Raw genomic sequence first — 16194 nt, 5'->3', positions numbered from 1 at the left:
CAGGGTATATAGCTAAGGGTAACAGAATTAAGTCACTTCTAACCGAAAATAAAACGTAATACAAGAAGAAGAACAAGCAAAGCTGCAGTATATTTCAGTCGTCGGCTTTTGGTATATTTATAGATTTTAATCCACAATGTCTTTTCCTATTTGGAATAGGAATTATACAATTTGATGTACAATGTTAAGGAAATACAATCTGCTTGTGGTTAAGGAGTCAAATAATCATATAAAAGCCAGATAAATAAATCATTTAATATATATATATATATATATATTGTTTTTGGGACAAGTTTTTCAGAATTTAATTAAAATAAAAAATAAAAAAATAAAAAAAAAGGCCAATGTACTAGATTCCCACAAAACCTCTACCTCCTTTGTTTTTTACGAGAAAGGGGGGCCAAGTCCATATCCGAATGTATATATATTGGTTAATGGTCTCCAAGAGCAAGACCTCAACTACCACTTCTTCCTACAGAATCCGAAAATCTTCCCTAACCAAACCAATGGCTTCCTCTAGCTCTGACCCAAACCCTAACAACGATGATGGTTTACAATTGAAGCTACTAATAGACACACACAGCAAAAGGGTACTATTCGCCGAAGCCAACAAGGGCTTTGTCGATTTCCTCTTCACAATTTGCTCGTTGCCAATTGCCACCGTAGTCAATATCCTCTCCAAGCAATGCCATGGTGGGTTCTTTTGGTAAGCTTTACCAGAGCATCGAAAATTTCAATCCCGGTTACCTCCAACCCAATCTCAGCAAAGAAACCATATTGAACCCATTAATCATACACTATTAAAGGGTATTTCCTTAAATCCTCTGTTTTTCAACAATTCCCAATCACAAGCCAAAACGCCTCAGAAACTGTATATGTGTCCGAGTACGGGATATGGGTGTGGTGGAATCAATGGAGAAGAGAACTGGTTGGCTTATGATGAAAACCATCATCGCCATGGATTCCATAGGTATGTGTCTGATGACCCACAAGCAAACTGTCCTCATTGCTACAGCAACATCTCCGCTGAGGTCACTTTTGTTGCTGCTGACAAGAGTTTGTCCTCCTCTGCCTCTGGTGGTGAAAAAGGTTCAGAAGGTGGAGGGTATGTGAAAGATGGGGTTACTTATATGGTTATGGATGATTTACAAGTCAAGCCTTTCCCACTTGTTTCAAGCTTATCTATGCTTTCCACTTTCAATGTCAGAGACAATGGTGCTCTGGTGGAGAAGACTGTTTCAGTTGGCATCAGTTAGGTATGAATTTAAATTCTGTGAATTCCTTTATCTTTCTGAAAGATCTTTGATTTACTGAAAATAAATAATAATAATAATGATGATAATAATAATAATAATAAACAACCACAATCAATACAAATGCTGAGCTGATTTGGTAGTCTTGCCCCACTTACGAATAAATTTTCATCTGAGAGTTTCATCTTAGACATTATATTTGATGTTTTCTTGTATTTTCATGCTCAATTTCTTTTCTATTGCAATTTTTTTTCCCCCCAATATTCCACCTCTTTTTGACTTGAGTTTTTGGTAGCAGAGCCTGGTTAGAACAATTTTCACTGCCGTTTGTATTCCAATTAAATCTTGCTGTGTCTAATTCATGTCCATGTGGATCTTCCTATATTCAAACCAAATCTACCATTGCTTGTCATCCAGAGTTTTGCACAAGAAAATCATGTTTTTTCATTGGCAAAACTCAATTTAAGATTCTGTTCCCGACACCCTTAAAAAAAATAAAAAAATTATGACCCGCTAAAATCCAACATTCATTAGGGCTTATCAGTATCTTGCTCACCATACCCAAGTTGGCATATATACAATATTAGCTAGCATACTTCATTGTTTCTATTTAAGAGTTAATTATTACTAAATTAGAGCTAATCAAATAAACTTCCTCATTAGGGCCTGTTGCATATGTAATTGATAATATAAGTTACTACTTTCCTTTTCAAATTGATGGTTGTGCATCTATAGAAATCCTCTCTTCCCTTATACATGTCCAACACATAAAATATATATGGGAAATTTTGCCTTTTATTTAAATATTCAATTTCTTTTCTTTTTGCATTGTCCAATTTTGCCATCTCTTTTGTTATAAGTTTTCATTTTTTTTATTTAATAGACAGAGCTTAACATTGCTGAGGGCATCTTTGGAGACAGAGACTGTTCTTACTGATGTCTTTCTAAAGAAAGTATAGAATAAATTCGATCAATCATAGCACCAAACGACATTGTGATTAGGCTTTTATGAGTTGTCCCTTTTTTTTTTTTAATTTGACTGTTAGCTTTTAGATTTCTTTAGTGTTTTATTTCTCTATCAACAATTGTCTGTTCTAATTTCTTTTATTGCACTTTTCTTTTAAATTAATTAAATTGTGCATGTTGACCTCATCTTTGTCTTTGGAAAAAAAAAAAAAAAGAAAAAGAAAAAAGGACTTTCATATGAAAATGATTCAATAAAGAAAAATGACAAAATAAGCTAAAGAGACATTGAGTAAAGATGGACAAATATGTTCAAGAGAAATATTTAAAATCATTTTTGCAGAATTTTGGGTTGGTTGTTGTTGGCGAGGTCCCATTACAAATGAAATAATAAACCTCCAGGCTAGTCAAAGCCTTGAATCATTCTCTGATTTTTTTTTTCAAGATTAATTTTCATAGATCAAACAAATTTTTACATCTATGTTGACAATCTCTCCTTAATTGTTATTTCCTCAAGATTTTCTTCAAAACTAATTTCCCAAAATCAAGACATCTTCAGAAGTAACCATGATTTATTCGAGATTAATTATCCAAAATCAATCAAATTTCTAAGGGCACATTTGATATAAAAGAATATATTTATTTTATAAATTTAGTTTCTCCTATATATAGTTTTGGAATTTGAAAATTGCTCCTCCGTTTGAAGAAATAATAATTCTTCTTATTTCTATATTTTAATCTAAATAATTATCAAAAAAATAAATATTTTAATCTAAATAAACTTTAAGTTATTCTTACCATAATATTTCGATAATTTAGATTTAAATTGATTACTATAGTACCATAAATATATATATAAACTTTAATTATATGAAAAAAATTCTTTATAAAGTTTTAATTTCAACATATAAATAAAAATGATATACTTTTTCTTAATTTTTATTCATATGAATAACTAATCATATTTTATTAGAAATAGTAATAGAAGTAGTAAATTAAATTCCCACATTATAAATTATCATATATCATATAGATATTACTTTGTGCTTCATTAACTAACCAGAAATATTAATTCTTTAATTTTGTCCGCCCCATGTAAGTTTACTTCAAAGAGGTTTGATTTTTATTTTTCTCTTATATTCAAAAAGAAAAAATGAAAAAAATTGGACATGGCAACGGATACATAAATACAAGGGGTTTTTGCGAAAACTAGCCATCTCCTAAATCGTTTTTTAAGAATAGCAAAAAAAAATTTTTTTTTTTTTTAAAACTAACAAATATTTTACACTTTCGGACTAAAGTACCCTTATTTATGTTGTTTCTTTTATTTTATTTTATTTTTTTTGTTCTTTTCTCTATCAAAAGGCCTTTTGTCTTGTTTATTTATTTATTTTTTTTGGTTTCAGTTTTGTTTTTTCTACTTTCCCTTTGAAAACGCAGCTAGGGCTTTTCAAAAAATACCATCCCAGTCGCTATTTTCACCAACATTCGTCTCCTGTTCACTGGCATCATCCTCGTCCATCGTTGTGTCGGTAAGATTCGTTCAATTGAGAGCCACCAGAGACAGAGGAGACACGAAAGGCAATGCCTTCCATACCGTTCACCGCCGTCGTCATCCTCGCACCACTGTCGTGCCGTTCGCCGCCGTCGTCATCCTCGCACCACTGTTGTGCCGTTCGCCGTCGTCGTCCTCCCACCAGGGGCTAGCTGGTGCCACAGCTGCAAGGTAACCTTTCTCTGAAAGGACCGGTGCGGTATGTTTTTCTTTCCAACAACTTATAACATTTTTTTTCTTCTTCTTGTTCGCTTAAAATCTTCAAGTACACAGAAAGTGTGCCATAGCTCATCGTTGCTTGCATTCCGAGTCAAATAGCAAAGCTTTCTTTTTGGGTGCGTGCAGCTTCACCCACTATCCTCGGCTTTCATATAATTTTCCAAAATAGAAAGAGAAATAGAAATAGAGAGAGAGAGAGAGAGAGAATTAGGGCATAATTTCATATTTCTATCATATAGAGAGTCCATTATATATGCCAAATGCACCCTTTGTCTCCACCATCTCTGGCTAGCAAAGATTTCTTCTTCTTCGTCTTCTTTTCTTTCACCACTCCATCCACCCTCCTTTGCCATCTTCTTTTTTTCCTCCTCAAGGTTCTCTTTTTCTCTTTTTTTTTGTCTTTTAGGATTTCTTCTTCTTCCTCTTCTTCTTCTTCTTCTTCTTCTTTTTTTGTTTTTTGTTTTTTTCATTTTTATATTTATACTTATATATATATATATATGTATGTATGTATATATGTGCTTGTGCTTGTTCAATGTATGTATTTTCCATCTGAACTTCACGATTCTTTTGATTATCAATTTTCTGAAGCATATTCTTCTCCAATTGAGTATCTGATCATGAACTTAAAGCTTATGCCTCTCCATATTCTTATTGATTTTATTTATTTAAATTTTTTCTTGGTCGTTTCTGTTTGATCGTTTTCATTTCCTGGTTTTATGGATTAGGCAAGTGTTTGGTACATTGAGCAAGTTACAAGGTTAAAAGTTTCTTGGAATTTATTATTACTTTACTGAATCGATATTTACTAGACAGAATTTTTGTGTGTATGTGTTGGCCTTCCAGATGGTTGAGCTTGGCCAAGTTATATTGGATATTTGTATTTGAGGTTCTATCAGAATTTTCTTTCTTCCTTTCTCCCTTTTTTTTTAAAAAAAAAAAAAATATTTTAGTACTTGTTTGTTTGTCATCATATGAGTTTCTTAAGAAATTATGTTAGTTTAGGAAATTTTTTTATTTATTTTTTTTTAGGGATGCAAGGTTATTAATAAATTATGGTTTTAACAAAGAAACATTTTTGAATAACATGATGTATAATTTGGATCAGGCAACGTAGTCTACGATGCTAGTTGTCTGAGTTTACTTTTAACTCATTAATATTTTCAGCATGTTTATTGTTCTTTGGAAGGACTTTGATGCTAAAGACACTTATAGTAGGAGTCATGTTCTTAAGTTTTATGATTAATTAGTATAGTGCTATGAAACATATCTCTTCCTTTAAGCTTGAATAGTTCTACTGATGTTATAATGTTATTATCGAATTAATTAAACTTCCTAGTTAAGCCTTAGTTACTTAGACCAGAAAGAAAACCATGAAAATGGTAAAGCATACTTGATTGGCATTTGAATAATCTTAAGTGATTGTCTTAACCATAACTTATTTGATCTTGTGGTTTATGATTTGAGAAATTGCTATATGTATGGTTTCTGCATAAGATGCAGCTTTAGCATGTATTTCTGACTGTGCTAACATTTACTAAGCTTGTTATAGCATGATATACCGTATAGATAGATTGTTAAACTTATGCGACATTTACTCTGTTTTTTCTCTGTATTTTGCTCAAACGTATGTGACCTTTAAGTTGTTTACATTTTGGTATAAGCAATTTGTTCCATCCACATGTGTGCATGGGGTTTTTTGTTTCTTCATTTTGTTATTATTTGTATTGGGGGATTTTAATAAATGGACATTACTGAAATTAAAACAATATACTCGTTGTTGTCAATCTCTTTTTTGTTACTAATATTGATTTTCTATATTTTTCAGCATTGGAGGAGCAAGTGATGGACCGAGCAGAAAATTGACCGAGCAGAAAATTGAAGCACAAAATTTGTGATCGTTAGAGTTACAAGTGTTTGCTGAGAAAATTACACACACACTTACAGAGATAGAGAAAGAGATATATATATATATATATATATAAATAGATAGGGAAGCATTGGTGCTGGTTTGTCCCCCATTAATGTAAGTTGCTTCTCTGAACAAAATAGAAAAAATGTTGCAAACTAATTTCGATTTAATGTAACAAACTAATATGAAAACCTTTATTTGTGTTGCATTGAATGGTTTTTCAGAATTGTTGATAATTTTCATAATGGATTATTTTAGAGATGACAAGTCATCTCTTTATAAATTGCTCAATTTTGAACCTTTGTCATTATGAGCCATGCATATAATATTGTGTTATTTGGTGTGACAGAAATGTTTGTGTTGCATGGTTAGAATGTGAAATGCGAAATTAAAACTATCATGAAGTTGTGTTTTTGTTGAATTTAATGGGAGGTTTGAATGTGAAACCATAATGATTAATATGTGTTAGAACCATAGGTTATCCTTAGAAAGCAATGTCACATGTGCATGGTTGATTTGTTGCCTAATGTATAATGTACACTAATATATAGAAGATATTGTAGCTTTTAAATCCACATATGCGCTGGTTAGAAAAGTTTTAGCCATTTTCATTATAATTTTGCACAAACCCTGTTAGGTATATGTCATTTGTAGGTTCTGGAAATTTTTCCTCCAGGCAGAAATTTTTTTCCTCCAAGCAGAAAATTTTGCCTCCTGGCGGAAAAAGTGCTTCCTCCTATCGGAAAGAAATTTCCTCCTGGCGAAAAGCGTTTTCCTCCTGTCAAAAGAAATTTTTCTCTCGATGGAAAACAGATTCCTCTAGTTCAAAAATTGTTTCCAATAGATGCATAAATATCTTTTTGTTCTAAACTTTCAAATTGTAATTGTTCGGTGGAATTTTCGTTAGATTTTTCTTTTTTACTATTTAATATGTTTTTGGTCCTTTCGATTTTGCTGTCCATATGCAAGCATATGTTATGATTTGTTAGTTGTATTTGATTTGCAGATAAATGGATTCAAAATACCAACGAATGTTTTGGGACTCGGAGATATCGAGAGCAAAGGTTAATTGTAGATCTAACTTCTGGAATGACGTATCGGATATTAAGTTCAAGCTTACTCCAGCCCAAATAAAGAACTTCGAGGATAGCTGTTTTGGCCACTTTTTGAAGGCCAACGAGATACAATTTAATGGCCACATCGTCAATAGTATGCTGTATAGGCAGTGTGTTTGCGACAACAAGGATTCTATGGTATTTAATTTTGGAAGGCGTGGTGCTAGAAAAATTTTCAGCTTGTCGGAAAATATTTCCTCGAGGTGGAAAATTTTTCCTTCTGGAGGAAAAATTTTCCTACAGTCGGAAACCCCTTATGGAGACCAATTGAAGCTTCTGGATAATTTTTCTCTAGGTGGAAAATTTTTCCTCCAAGCAGAAATCATTTTCCTCCTGTCGGAAAATTTTTCCTCCAAGCGGAAATTATTTTACTCCTGTTGGAAAAAATTTCCTCCAAGCGGAAATTGTTGAATAATATTTACTCCTATCGGAAATTAATTTTCTCCACCTGAAAAATCAATTTCTAATAGATTATTTAAGTTAATAGTGGGGTAAAAAAATTGAGAGTGGAGATAAATATTATATAGGATGAAGATGGATTCAACAAAGAATGTATTGATGTTTAAAATCAATAACCATTTTAAAGAAAAGAAAAAATAATATATATTTGTTTTTCTTTTCAAAATCATTTGGACATTTCATAAAATGAGATGTAAACTAAAGATTTAAAATCAACTTTAAAAAGCCTTTTTTTCATTTGGGATTAAATTCTTTAAAAAAAAAAAATTGCTAATAAATCTTCCATCGTCGAGTAGAAAATATAATATCCAAGATATGAAATAATTATCAAAACATATTAAACCATAACACTAAATTAAAACTTTCTAATTCGAAGCATAAGACAATGGATTCGTACATCTTTGCCTATAATGTCCAACACCACCGCATCGGCTACATCTACGTCCAATAACATCTTCCCTTTCGGATGGTATGCATTGTATCCTCGGCTTACTAGCTTGCCTACGTGTCCATCTTGGTGGAAGAACAATATGACTTGCCACGTCATCTGGATCATGCCACTATTTTTCATCTAACATAGGGTAAATAGACTCAGCATAAGCTGCACGATATGCATCCACGGTGTAGTAATGAGAACACATGCCATAAGGAGCAATTTTGCATTCTCTGCAAGCGGTAATACAATGATAAAAAGGATATTGATCAAGATCGAAGACTTTGCATGAGCATGTTTTTGACTGGAGATTAACTGTACCCCTCAAACTCCCACCTTCCATAAGAAATTTATGCATATTAACGGCCTTCACACATAGTTCGATAGACTCCAAATTTCGAGTTTGAGTTGTTCTTCTATATGGTCAGTCACAGGCTTCGTTAATTTTGCACCTGCAGTATGTCGCTCATAAAACCACATTTGCAGTAAATCCCATATGTACTCAATTAATGCTACTATTGGCATCTCTCTAGCATCTAGCAAAATACCATTCAAGCTTTCTGCAATATTGGTGGTCATGATAGTATACCTTCTATATGGAGAAAGAGAACATGCCCACCTTATAGGGTCACATGATCGAATGTACTAGGCAGCCCTACTGTTTTTTGCCTCAATTTGCCCCATATAAAACTCAAAATCTTCAACCAAATATGCACTAGTTGCGAGCATGAAACATTGTATTATTGTTTCATCTTTCTCATGTCCATTTTCTTTAATATTTTTGTTTATATGGTACGTGCACAACGCATGGTATGCATTGGGAAAAACTTTCCATAATGCATTTTCAATAGCAGGGTGTCTATCACTCACAAACATCAAATCCAGGAAATCTCCAATGGCATCCTTGAGGTCTTGGAAAAACCATGTATATGCTTGCTCGTTCTCTCCATCTCCAATGCCAAAAGCCAAAGGATATATTTGCTTATTGCCATCCATGCCCGATGCAATGTGTATACCCTTTGTATTTCCCTTTCAATGTAGTCGCATCAATAGCCAACATGGGTCTTATGTGGGATATAAATCCCCTAATGCTTGCTCCAATCGCCATAAAGAAATATACAAAATTGTTATTATCGTCTGTTTTGATACGTGTAAGAGTCCCAGGGTTCTTCGACACTAACTCATAACAGTAGGCAAGCAACTTAGCAAAATTCTCCTCTGAAGATCCCCTAACACTGTTAAGTGCATACTCTTTACCTCTCCATGCTTTGTTGTAGCTTATATTCACCCTATATTTCTGTAAAAAATCATGTTGAATTTTTTTGGGTTTGTAAACAAGTGTAATCCTTTCATATTTAGATTTGATACATTGCCCGATAACCCGACTACTGACGTGCTTATGTTCTTGATGCATGATATCTAACGAGCAACTATGTACATTATCAAAAATTCTCACAACAAATATTTCTCCATTTTTAAATGTGGTTGCACGTAGTGACCATTTACAAATATTTTCCAAGCATACAACCTCATACCGTTGTGTAGTTGACCATGTCACATTGAACTCCTTATTTTCATGCATACAATAGATACTTAGTTTATTCTGTAAGTCACGTTTATTGTGAAATAATTGTCCAACTATTATGCTCTTACAGCTAGTGAACTTTGACGAAAATATGGCCATGGAACCACTTTTGTTACTCGATGATATGTGGTCACTTGTAGCACGATGAACCCTAACATCATCAACTCCTTCATTGTTCATTTCAGGATGCATATCATTATCATTGTCCAGCAACTCATGATCAAAATCTACATCATTATGATCAACATCATCCCCTGCTATATTGTAATTCTCATAATGATCAATATTATGCAACTGCTCATACTCCTCATCGTTGGGAAACCGTTCAGCATAGTCACCTCCAACATCAACTCCTTTGTGGATGTTAATGATGTCCAGGCCCCACGAACATCAACTTGATCTCTAAACTGAGGTTCGTGAACCATAATTTCCTAAGATGTAGCTTGAATAGGTTCAATACCGAAAACGTGTGGTAGACAAACGCCAATTGGAGGACAAGCAAAAGAATGAAGATTACTCCCACTATCCGAAGCAAAGGCTATTTGATGAACATTTCTAGATACATGTTCAACTTTCAAAATCACCTCAACATACAATGGAGGCCGCATCATTGTCATCCTTCCATTCCTCACTTCTTGAAGAAAGCATTTCACATCCCTATCACAGTGTATTTCTGTCAGATTCAACTTTTCTGCACATCATCCATATATCCATTTTAGCTTTAGCAAATATTCATTTTGATCTATCTCAATAGAATTGAAAATCTCATCCTCTAACTCTAATTTTGTGCATCTCTTGCCGATGGAAACTATTATATTTTTACCATTTCGATATTCCCAATTACCACCATCATTTTGTACCAATGTTCCATTACAATATTATCATCTTCTATTTTACTACAAAATTAAATAAATAACATTAAACTAAATCAATAAATATATAACAATTTGAATAATACTAAATAAACATATTAACTGTATTAAAAAAAGTCGATTCTGTTCTTTTGGGCCAAATGTAACACCCCGTCCCGAACCATGTCGGAATTTTTGCACGTTGACCGAGGTTGACTGTTGACTTTGACCGTTGACTAAGGGTCAAAAGTTGACTTTTTGACTCGGTTGAAATTCTAGGTTGACTGAGGTACCGTTACGAAGTACACATTGGCATGAGTTCGTAGACTAGTAGCACGTCGAAAATGGAGCTACGGTTTGAAAGTTATGAGCAAAACAAGTTGAGGTCCAAACTGTCCAAGGGGTGCCTGAGATGACTTTTTATTTATGGGGAAATGAGCTTTGACTCATGCATGGTTATGAAGTGCTCCTCGATACGAGTTCACAGACTAGTGGCACGTTTAAAACGGACATCCGGTTAAAAAGTTATGGACGCGTGAAGTTTGCTGGATACCGTAATATTTTAATGTTTTTGAGTCGATGAACAGTGAAATGCCACGTGTCGTCACCTGATTGGTCCACGTGGATGAACAGTGTCACCACTGTGGCTTTTATTTGACAAAAATCTCGGGGAGAAGAGAGAAAGAAAGAGAGGAGAGAGAGAAGAGAGAGAGAGGGAGAGAGAGAAACGATTGGCCACCACCGGTTGGCTATCGGAGGGCTACACGCGCTGGCCACCGGTGAAGCCCAGTTCCCCGCGACCCAAACCTCCAATTTTCACGGCCGTTGGCCGCCGGACGCACCCGGATCGAGGCGACAAAGATCGGCGACGATTTTTCCCTACATCGCCGGCCACCGCCGATTGACCCCTTTCCGGCCATTTTCAGGCCACATGCGCCAGCCACCCCTCACCACCTCCTCAAGTCCGGCCTACCCACCAAATTTCACGGCCACCAGACCTCCGACGTGCAGGGATCGGAGCTTTTTCCGCCGAGGGGCCGAAAATCTTCAAACCCCGATTTCTCCGCCGTCCGGCCTCCGTTTGCCTCACCGCCGGTCCCGTTGGATTCCTCTCCCCTCGATCTATAAATTTGCAAAAAATCTCAGCCAATGGCCACCGCACGCGCCGCCGCCGGCGACGGTTGCCGGTGACCGCGGCGGCTCGCCGGAAGTTACTGTTCCAGTGAGTACCCAGTTGCACCGCCGATCCCTCCCGACTGTGTTCGACCTCCTGAACCCGAATCCGGCATCCGTTTCCGCCAATTCATGACAGTTTGGGAAAATTACGGAGTCGAAACCCAAAATTCCAGCGAGATTCCGACCACCTCGGGTCCGATCACCGGAAATTAAGACCGAATCCGTGATCCTCATCACTCGAGCTTCGATTCGGTATATAACTCGTAAATTTTAGATGTCGTTTGGTGTTCGCTCCCCTGGTACCCATTTGGGAGTTACCCGATTAAAATATTAATATTTGTGGTGTGGTGTATTGTGGATGTTTTAGGTGCACGCGCGAGTAGCGGAGTCGATCCTACGGAGGATCTTGATTGAGATACATGCTTAAGGTGAGTGACCCACCTTCAAATTAATTTCGGAAATTAAATTGGTGAATATTATGTGTGATTTGAATATTTGGAATTTAAATTCTATGTGCCAAATATTTAATTGATTTATTGTGGAATTATTGGTGAAATTGTTTTGATTAAAGAAAATATGCATTATATAAATTTATGCCATGTGAAAATTATTTTATGGTCTTGAGAATTTTGAAATTCTTGTGATTTTAACATTAAATCGGGCATGATTTGATTTTCAAATATTTCAAGGAAAATATTTGTTTATGTTGGTGACTTCAATTTTTGTAAGCATGCCCATGGAATATTATGTGATTTAATTATTACACTTCAAGAATTATTTATGCTATTGGGAAAATGTGAATATTTAAAGTGGTGGATTTGGGAGTTGGTGGATTTGAAAATCATGGAATTTATGGCGTTAATTATAAAGAAATTGTGGAGAATTTCCGGGTTCAATTGGATGGAATAAACCCGTTATGTTTATGGGAAATTTGAGATTTTGATATACAAATTAAATATGTGGATTTTATGATTTTTAGATGCATCGTGCACGTACTGGTGTTCTGTTTATATGTGATATGGTTAGTGTGCACACGGATGTGATTAGCGCGCAGGTGGGTGTGAGTAGCGCGCAGGTGATATTATGAGGTTGTCCTGTGGTTGCCATTGGATGAGGGTAGGCCACCCCTCCATGGTCGGGACACCAGTTAGCAGCAGCGCAGTGGGACGCCACGCGACCGTATGCCGGTTTCTTTCTATAACCTCCTGTCTGGCGGTACCTTGGGACGCTGGGTACTGTTGGCGCCACTGGTATATAGTGGGTGCATCAAGTGATTTTCAGAACTGTGATTTTAAAATAAATATTTTGAAATTGTATTGGAATTAAAAATATAATTATTACTGTTTCTGGTATTTATGTGATGTCTTGGTTTTCGGGGAATACGAACAAAGGGTTTTGTGAAAAAGTTTTAAAAGGGGAACTTTTCCAACCGAGAGAATTGTAAGGGTTTTGAAAGAAATTATTATTTCCAATTAATTATTATTTATCTACTTTATTACCGTGGTATTATATTGTATAGTAGATAGGGTCACTCACTGAGATGATTAGCATCTCATATTTTCAAATTCCGTTCTTTTAGGTACCAGGTTGTCGGTGTTCATCCGGAGCGGACTTGATCTGCATCGCTGTTTAGTTCGTGAAGTACCTTGATCTTCTTTTATTGCAGTTGTAATATTTCTTTCACTCTTGTTGTATTCTATACTTAGTAGTACTTCATGAAGCTCTGTATACTGTATGGGACACTTATGTATTTATTATGCACTGGATTACTGTTATTTATTTTTGGAGTGCTGAAATTTGTGGAATCAACTGGTAGTATTGTGGGAGGAATAAGGGGGACGTTATAGAAGTGTGTTTTTAGTGCAGGAATTTGTGGTAAGTCCATCCCTTAGGGGAGGTTCTGCCGGATTTTCCATAGGAGGATCCGGTAGGGTTTCCCTGGGATCAGGGCTTGTCTAGGGTTCCGGTGAGGAATTTTGGACGGGTCCTGACACCAAATATAGCGTTTTCCTACTGGTAGAAAACTGGCGGAAAACTTATGAAAACTGACAAACTGCAGGAAAATGGCGGAAGTTCATCTTTTTCACCAAATTTCCTCCGTTTTTACTGTTTTTCATGATTTTTCAATTTTACACAAATTTTTCCCCATTTTTAAACTATATTGACCTAAGTATCTTTAAACTCACATATAACAGCTCATAAATTAATTTCTTACATACCCATATTAAATAAAAATCTTAAAAAAATACAAAACTAACAAAAAATACAAGAAAAAGGAGAAAAAAAAATACATACCCATATTTCCTCAGTTTCATCTAATAAGAAAAAAGAGAAAATTTTTACCTGAGTTTAGTTTCAGAAATGAGAAAATACAAGAAAAAGAAAGTGAGAGTAGATGAGATGCAAAGAGTGTTTGTGGCCCATTAGAGAATGTCTTGCACAAAACATGAACGGGTGTGTAGAGGAAGAAGGAAAGGATAAGAAAAAACATATTGTGTAATTTTCAATTTGGTCAAGGGTATTTTTGTCCAAAGGTGGCTAGTTTTAAAAAAAAAAAATTTTTTTTGCTATTCTTCAAAAAATGATTTACAGGGTGGCTAGTTTTCGAAAAAACCCTAAATATAAAACTTAGAATCCCAACAAAACATCTAGCTTTGTTTTTGCTTCAAAAGTGGGCCCTAAGTCCATAATCCATATATATATATATATACATAGATGCATCTTTGCAAGACGGCAACTACTTCTTTCCTTCATAATCCAAAATCTTCCATAATGACATCAATGGCGGCCTCTGCCTCTAACCCTAACCCTAACCCTAACCCTAACATCCCCAACAACAACAACAACAACAACAACAACGTCATTGATGTTGATACTGATGGTGATGGTGGTTTGCAATTGAAGCTTCTAATAAATACAGAGAGGAAAATAGTCCTATTTGCTGAAGCAAACAAGGACTTCATAGATTTCCTATTTACGCTTGTCTTACTACCAATGGCCTCCATAATCAAGATCCTATCAAACAAAGGCATGGTAGGTTGTCTAGGTAAGCTTTTCCACAGCATTGAAAACTTCAATACCAGTTACTTCCAACCTAATCTCGACAATGGCTAATTCTTTTAAACCTCCTCTGATTTTTCCCAATTCCCCATTGTCAAAATCGAAAGCGTCGACAAGGACGAAGTCGAACAAGCGACGGAAGCGGTATATTTGCCCAAGAATTAGGAATGCAAACTATGGAATTTACCCTGGATTCCATAACTATGTAACTGATGATCCACGAGCTCAATGTCCTCAGTGCCACAGCAAAATCACTGCCAAGCTCAATTTTGTTGCTACAGACAAGGGTGGTTTGTCCTCCTCCTCTGCCTCTGGTGAAGATGATGATTCAAAAGGAAAAGGGTATGTGAAAGATCAAATCAATTATATTGTTATGGATGATTTACAAGTCAAGCCTCTTTCACTTGTTTCTACCTTATTAATGCTTACAACTTTCAATGTCAAAGACACTAGTACTCTGGAGGAGAAGATTGTTTCAATAGGGATCGATGAGGTATTTATATATTCATTATGGGATTCCTCTATTTTTTTCTCTAAATATCTTCCCCCTTTTTCTTTTTAATTTATTGTGGAAATAATACCGTGTCAACAAATTGATATGAAGGAAATTGATTCACTGAAAAAAAAAAAGTAAAATAGAAAAAGAAAAATGCCAAAATCAATATACAAAATTGTTAGCTGATTTGCTTAACAATGTTGGGAATGTTAGAAGATTATATGTCATATTTTTTAATATACTAATTTGGTAGTCCTGCCCTACGTAATTAACTCTGTTACATTAATGAGTTTGATGTCTCTTTCTATTTTCATTCTCAAAATTATTTTTTCTATTGCATTGCATTTTCCAATTCAATCTCTTTATGTACTGAGTTTTTGGTAGCAAAGCTCATTGCCATCCATATTCCACTTAAATTGTTGTATCTCATCCATATCCATGTGGCTCTTCTCTATTCAAACCAAATCTACCACTGGTAGCAAGACAAACCCATCAACTGCAATGTTATTGGCAAGCTCAATTGAGATTGACTATCATTTTGGACATCATGATCACCTACATAAAAAGAACCCTACAACTTCTTTTGTTGGCTTTGATCAACTAGTTGAAGTTTTTCACTGAAATCCAATATTCATAAAGGGTTAATCAATATCTTGCTCACTTAACTCAATTTGGCATATATGCATTCGCTTAGGCATATTTTGAGTTCTTATTAAGGCTTAGTTTACTTTTTGCTGTGGCTTCTAAAAAACACCACTTTAACTACTTTAACTATGCTACAAAAATAATTGGTTAAGTATTTGGTGAATTATTATTTTATAGTTGTTGTATGATTCAAAATCAGTATTTGAGATTTGGTAAATAATAATGTTTAATTGATGTTATGATATACAATGACAGAACAATCTTTGTCGCACAAAGTATTGTGAATGTTAGTCATGCACAAACATGCTTTTTATAGCAGAATTGTATATATTGAAATTTATCATTTTTATATACATTTTCTAACACATACAATATATATATATATATATATATATGGAAATTCATATTTATTTAAATAGTCAATTTCTTTTGTTATTGCATTTTCAAATTATGGAACTCTTTTATGCTGAGT

General features: G+C 34.8%; 1 protein-coding gene across 1 annotated transcript; it reads left to right on the top strand.

The window, feature by feature from the left end:
- Nucleotides 1-481: 481 nt before the first annotated feature.
- On the top strand, nucleotides 482-2293 carry LOC125421480 (uncharacterized). The gene has a single exon (XM_048470642.2). The coding sequence runs from the start codon at nucleotides 876-878 to the stop codon at nucleotides 1254-1256; it is 381 nt and encodes a 126-aa protein (XP_048326599.1). The 5' UTR covers nucleotides 482-875; the 3' UTR covers nucleotides 1257-2293.
- The last annotated feature ends 13901 nt before the right edge of the window (nucleotides 2294-16194 follow it).

Source organism: Ziziphus jujuba, chromosome 8 (assembly GCF_031755915.1).
Source record: "Ziziphus jujuba cultivar Dongzao chromosome 8, ASM3175591v1".
Classification (NCBI taxonomy): Eukaryota; Viridiplantae; Streptophyta; class Magnoliopsida; order Rosales; family Rhamnaceae; genus Ziziphus; species Ziziphus jujuba.
Note: the sequence above shows the minus strand (reverse complement) of the source record. Positions and strands in the feature narration are given on the sequence as shown.

Excerpts from the sequence above, each read along its gene's own strand:
- LOC125421480 (XM_048470642.2), top strand. The coding sequence starts at position 876 with ATGTGTCCGAGTACGGGATATGGGTGTGGTGGAATCAATGGAGAAGAG.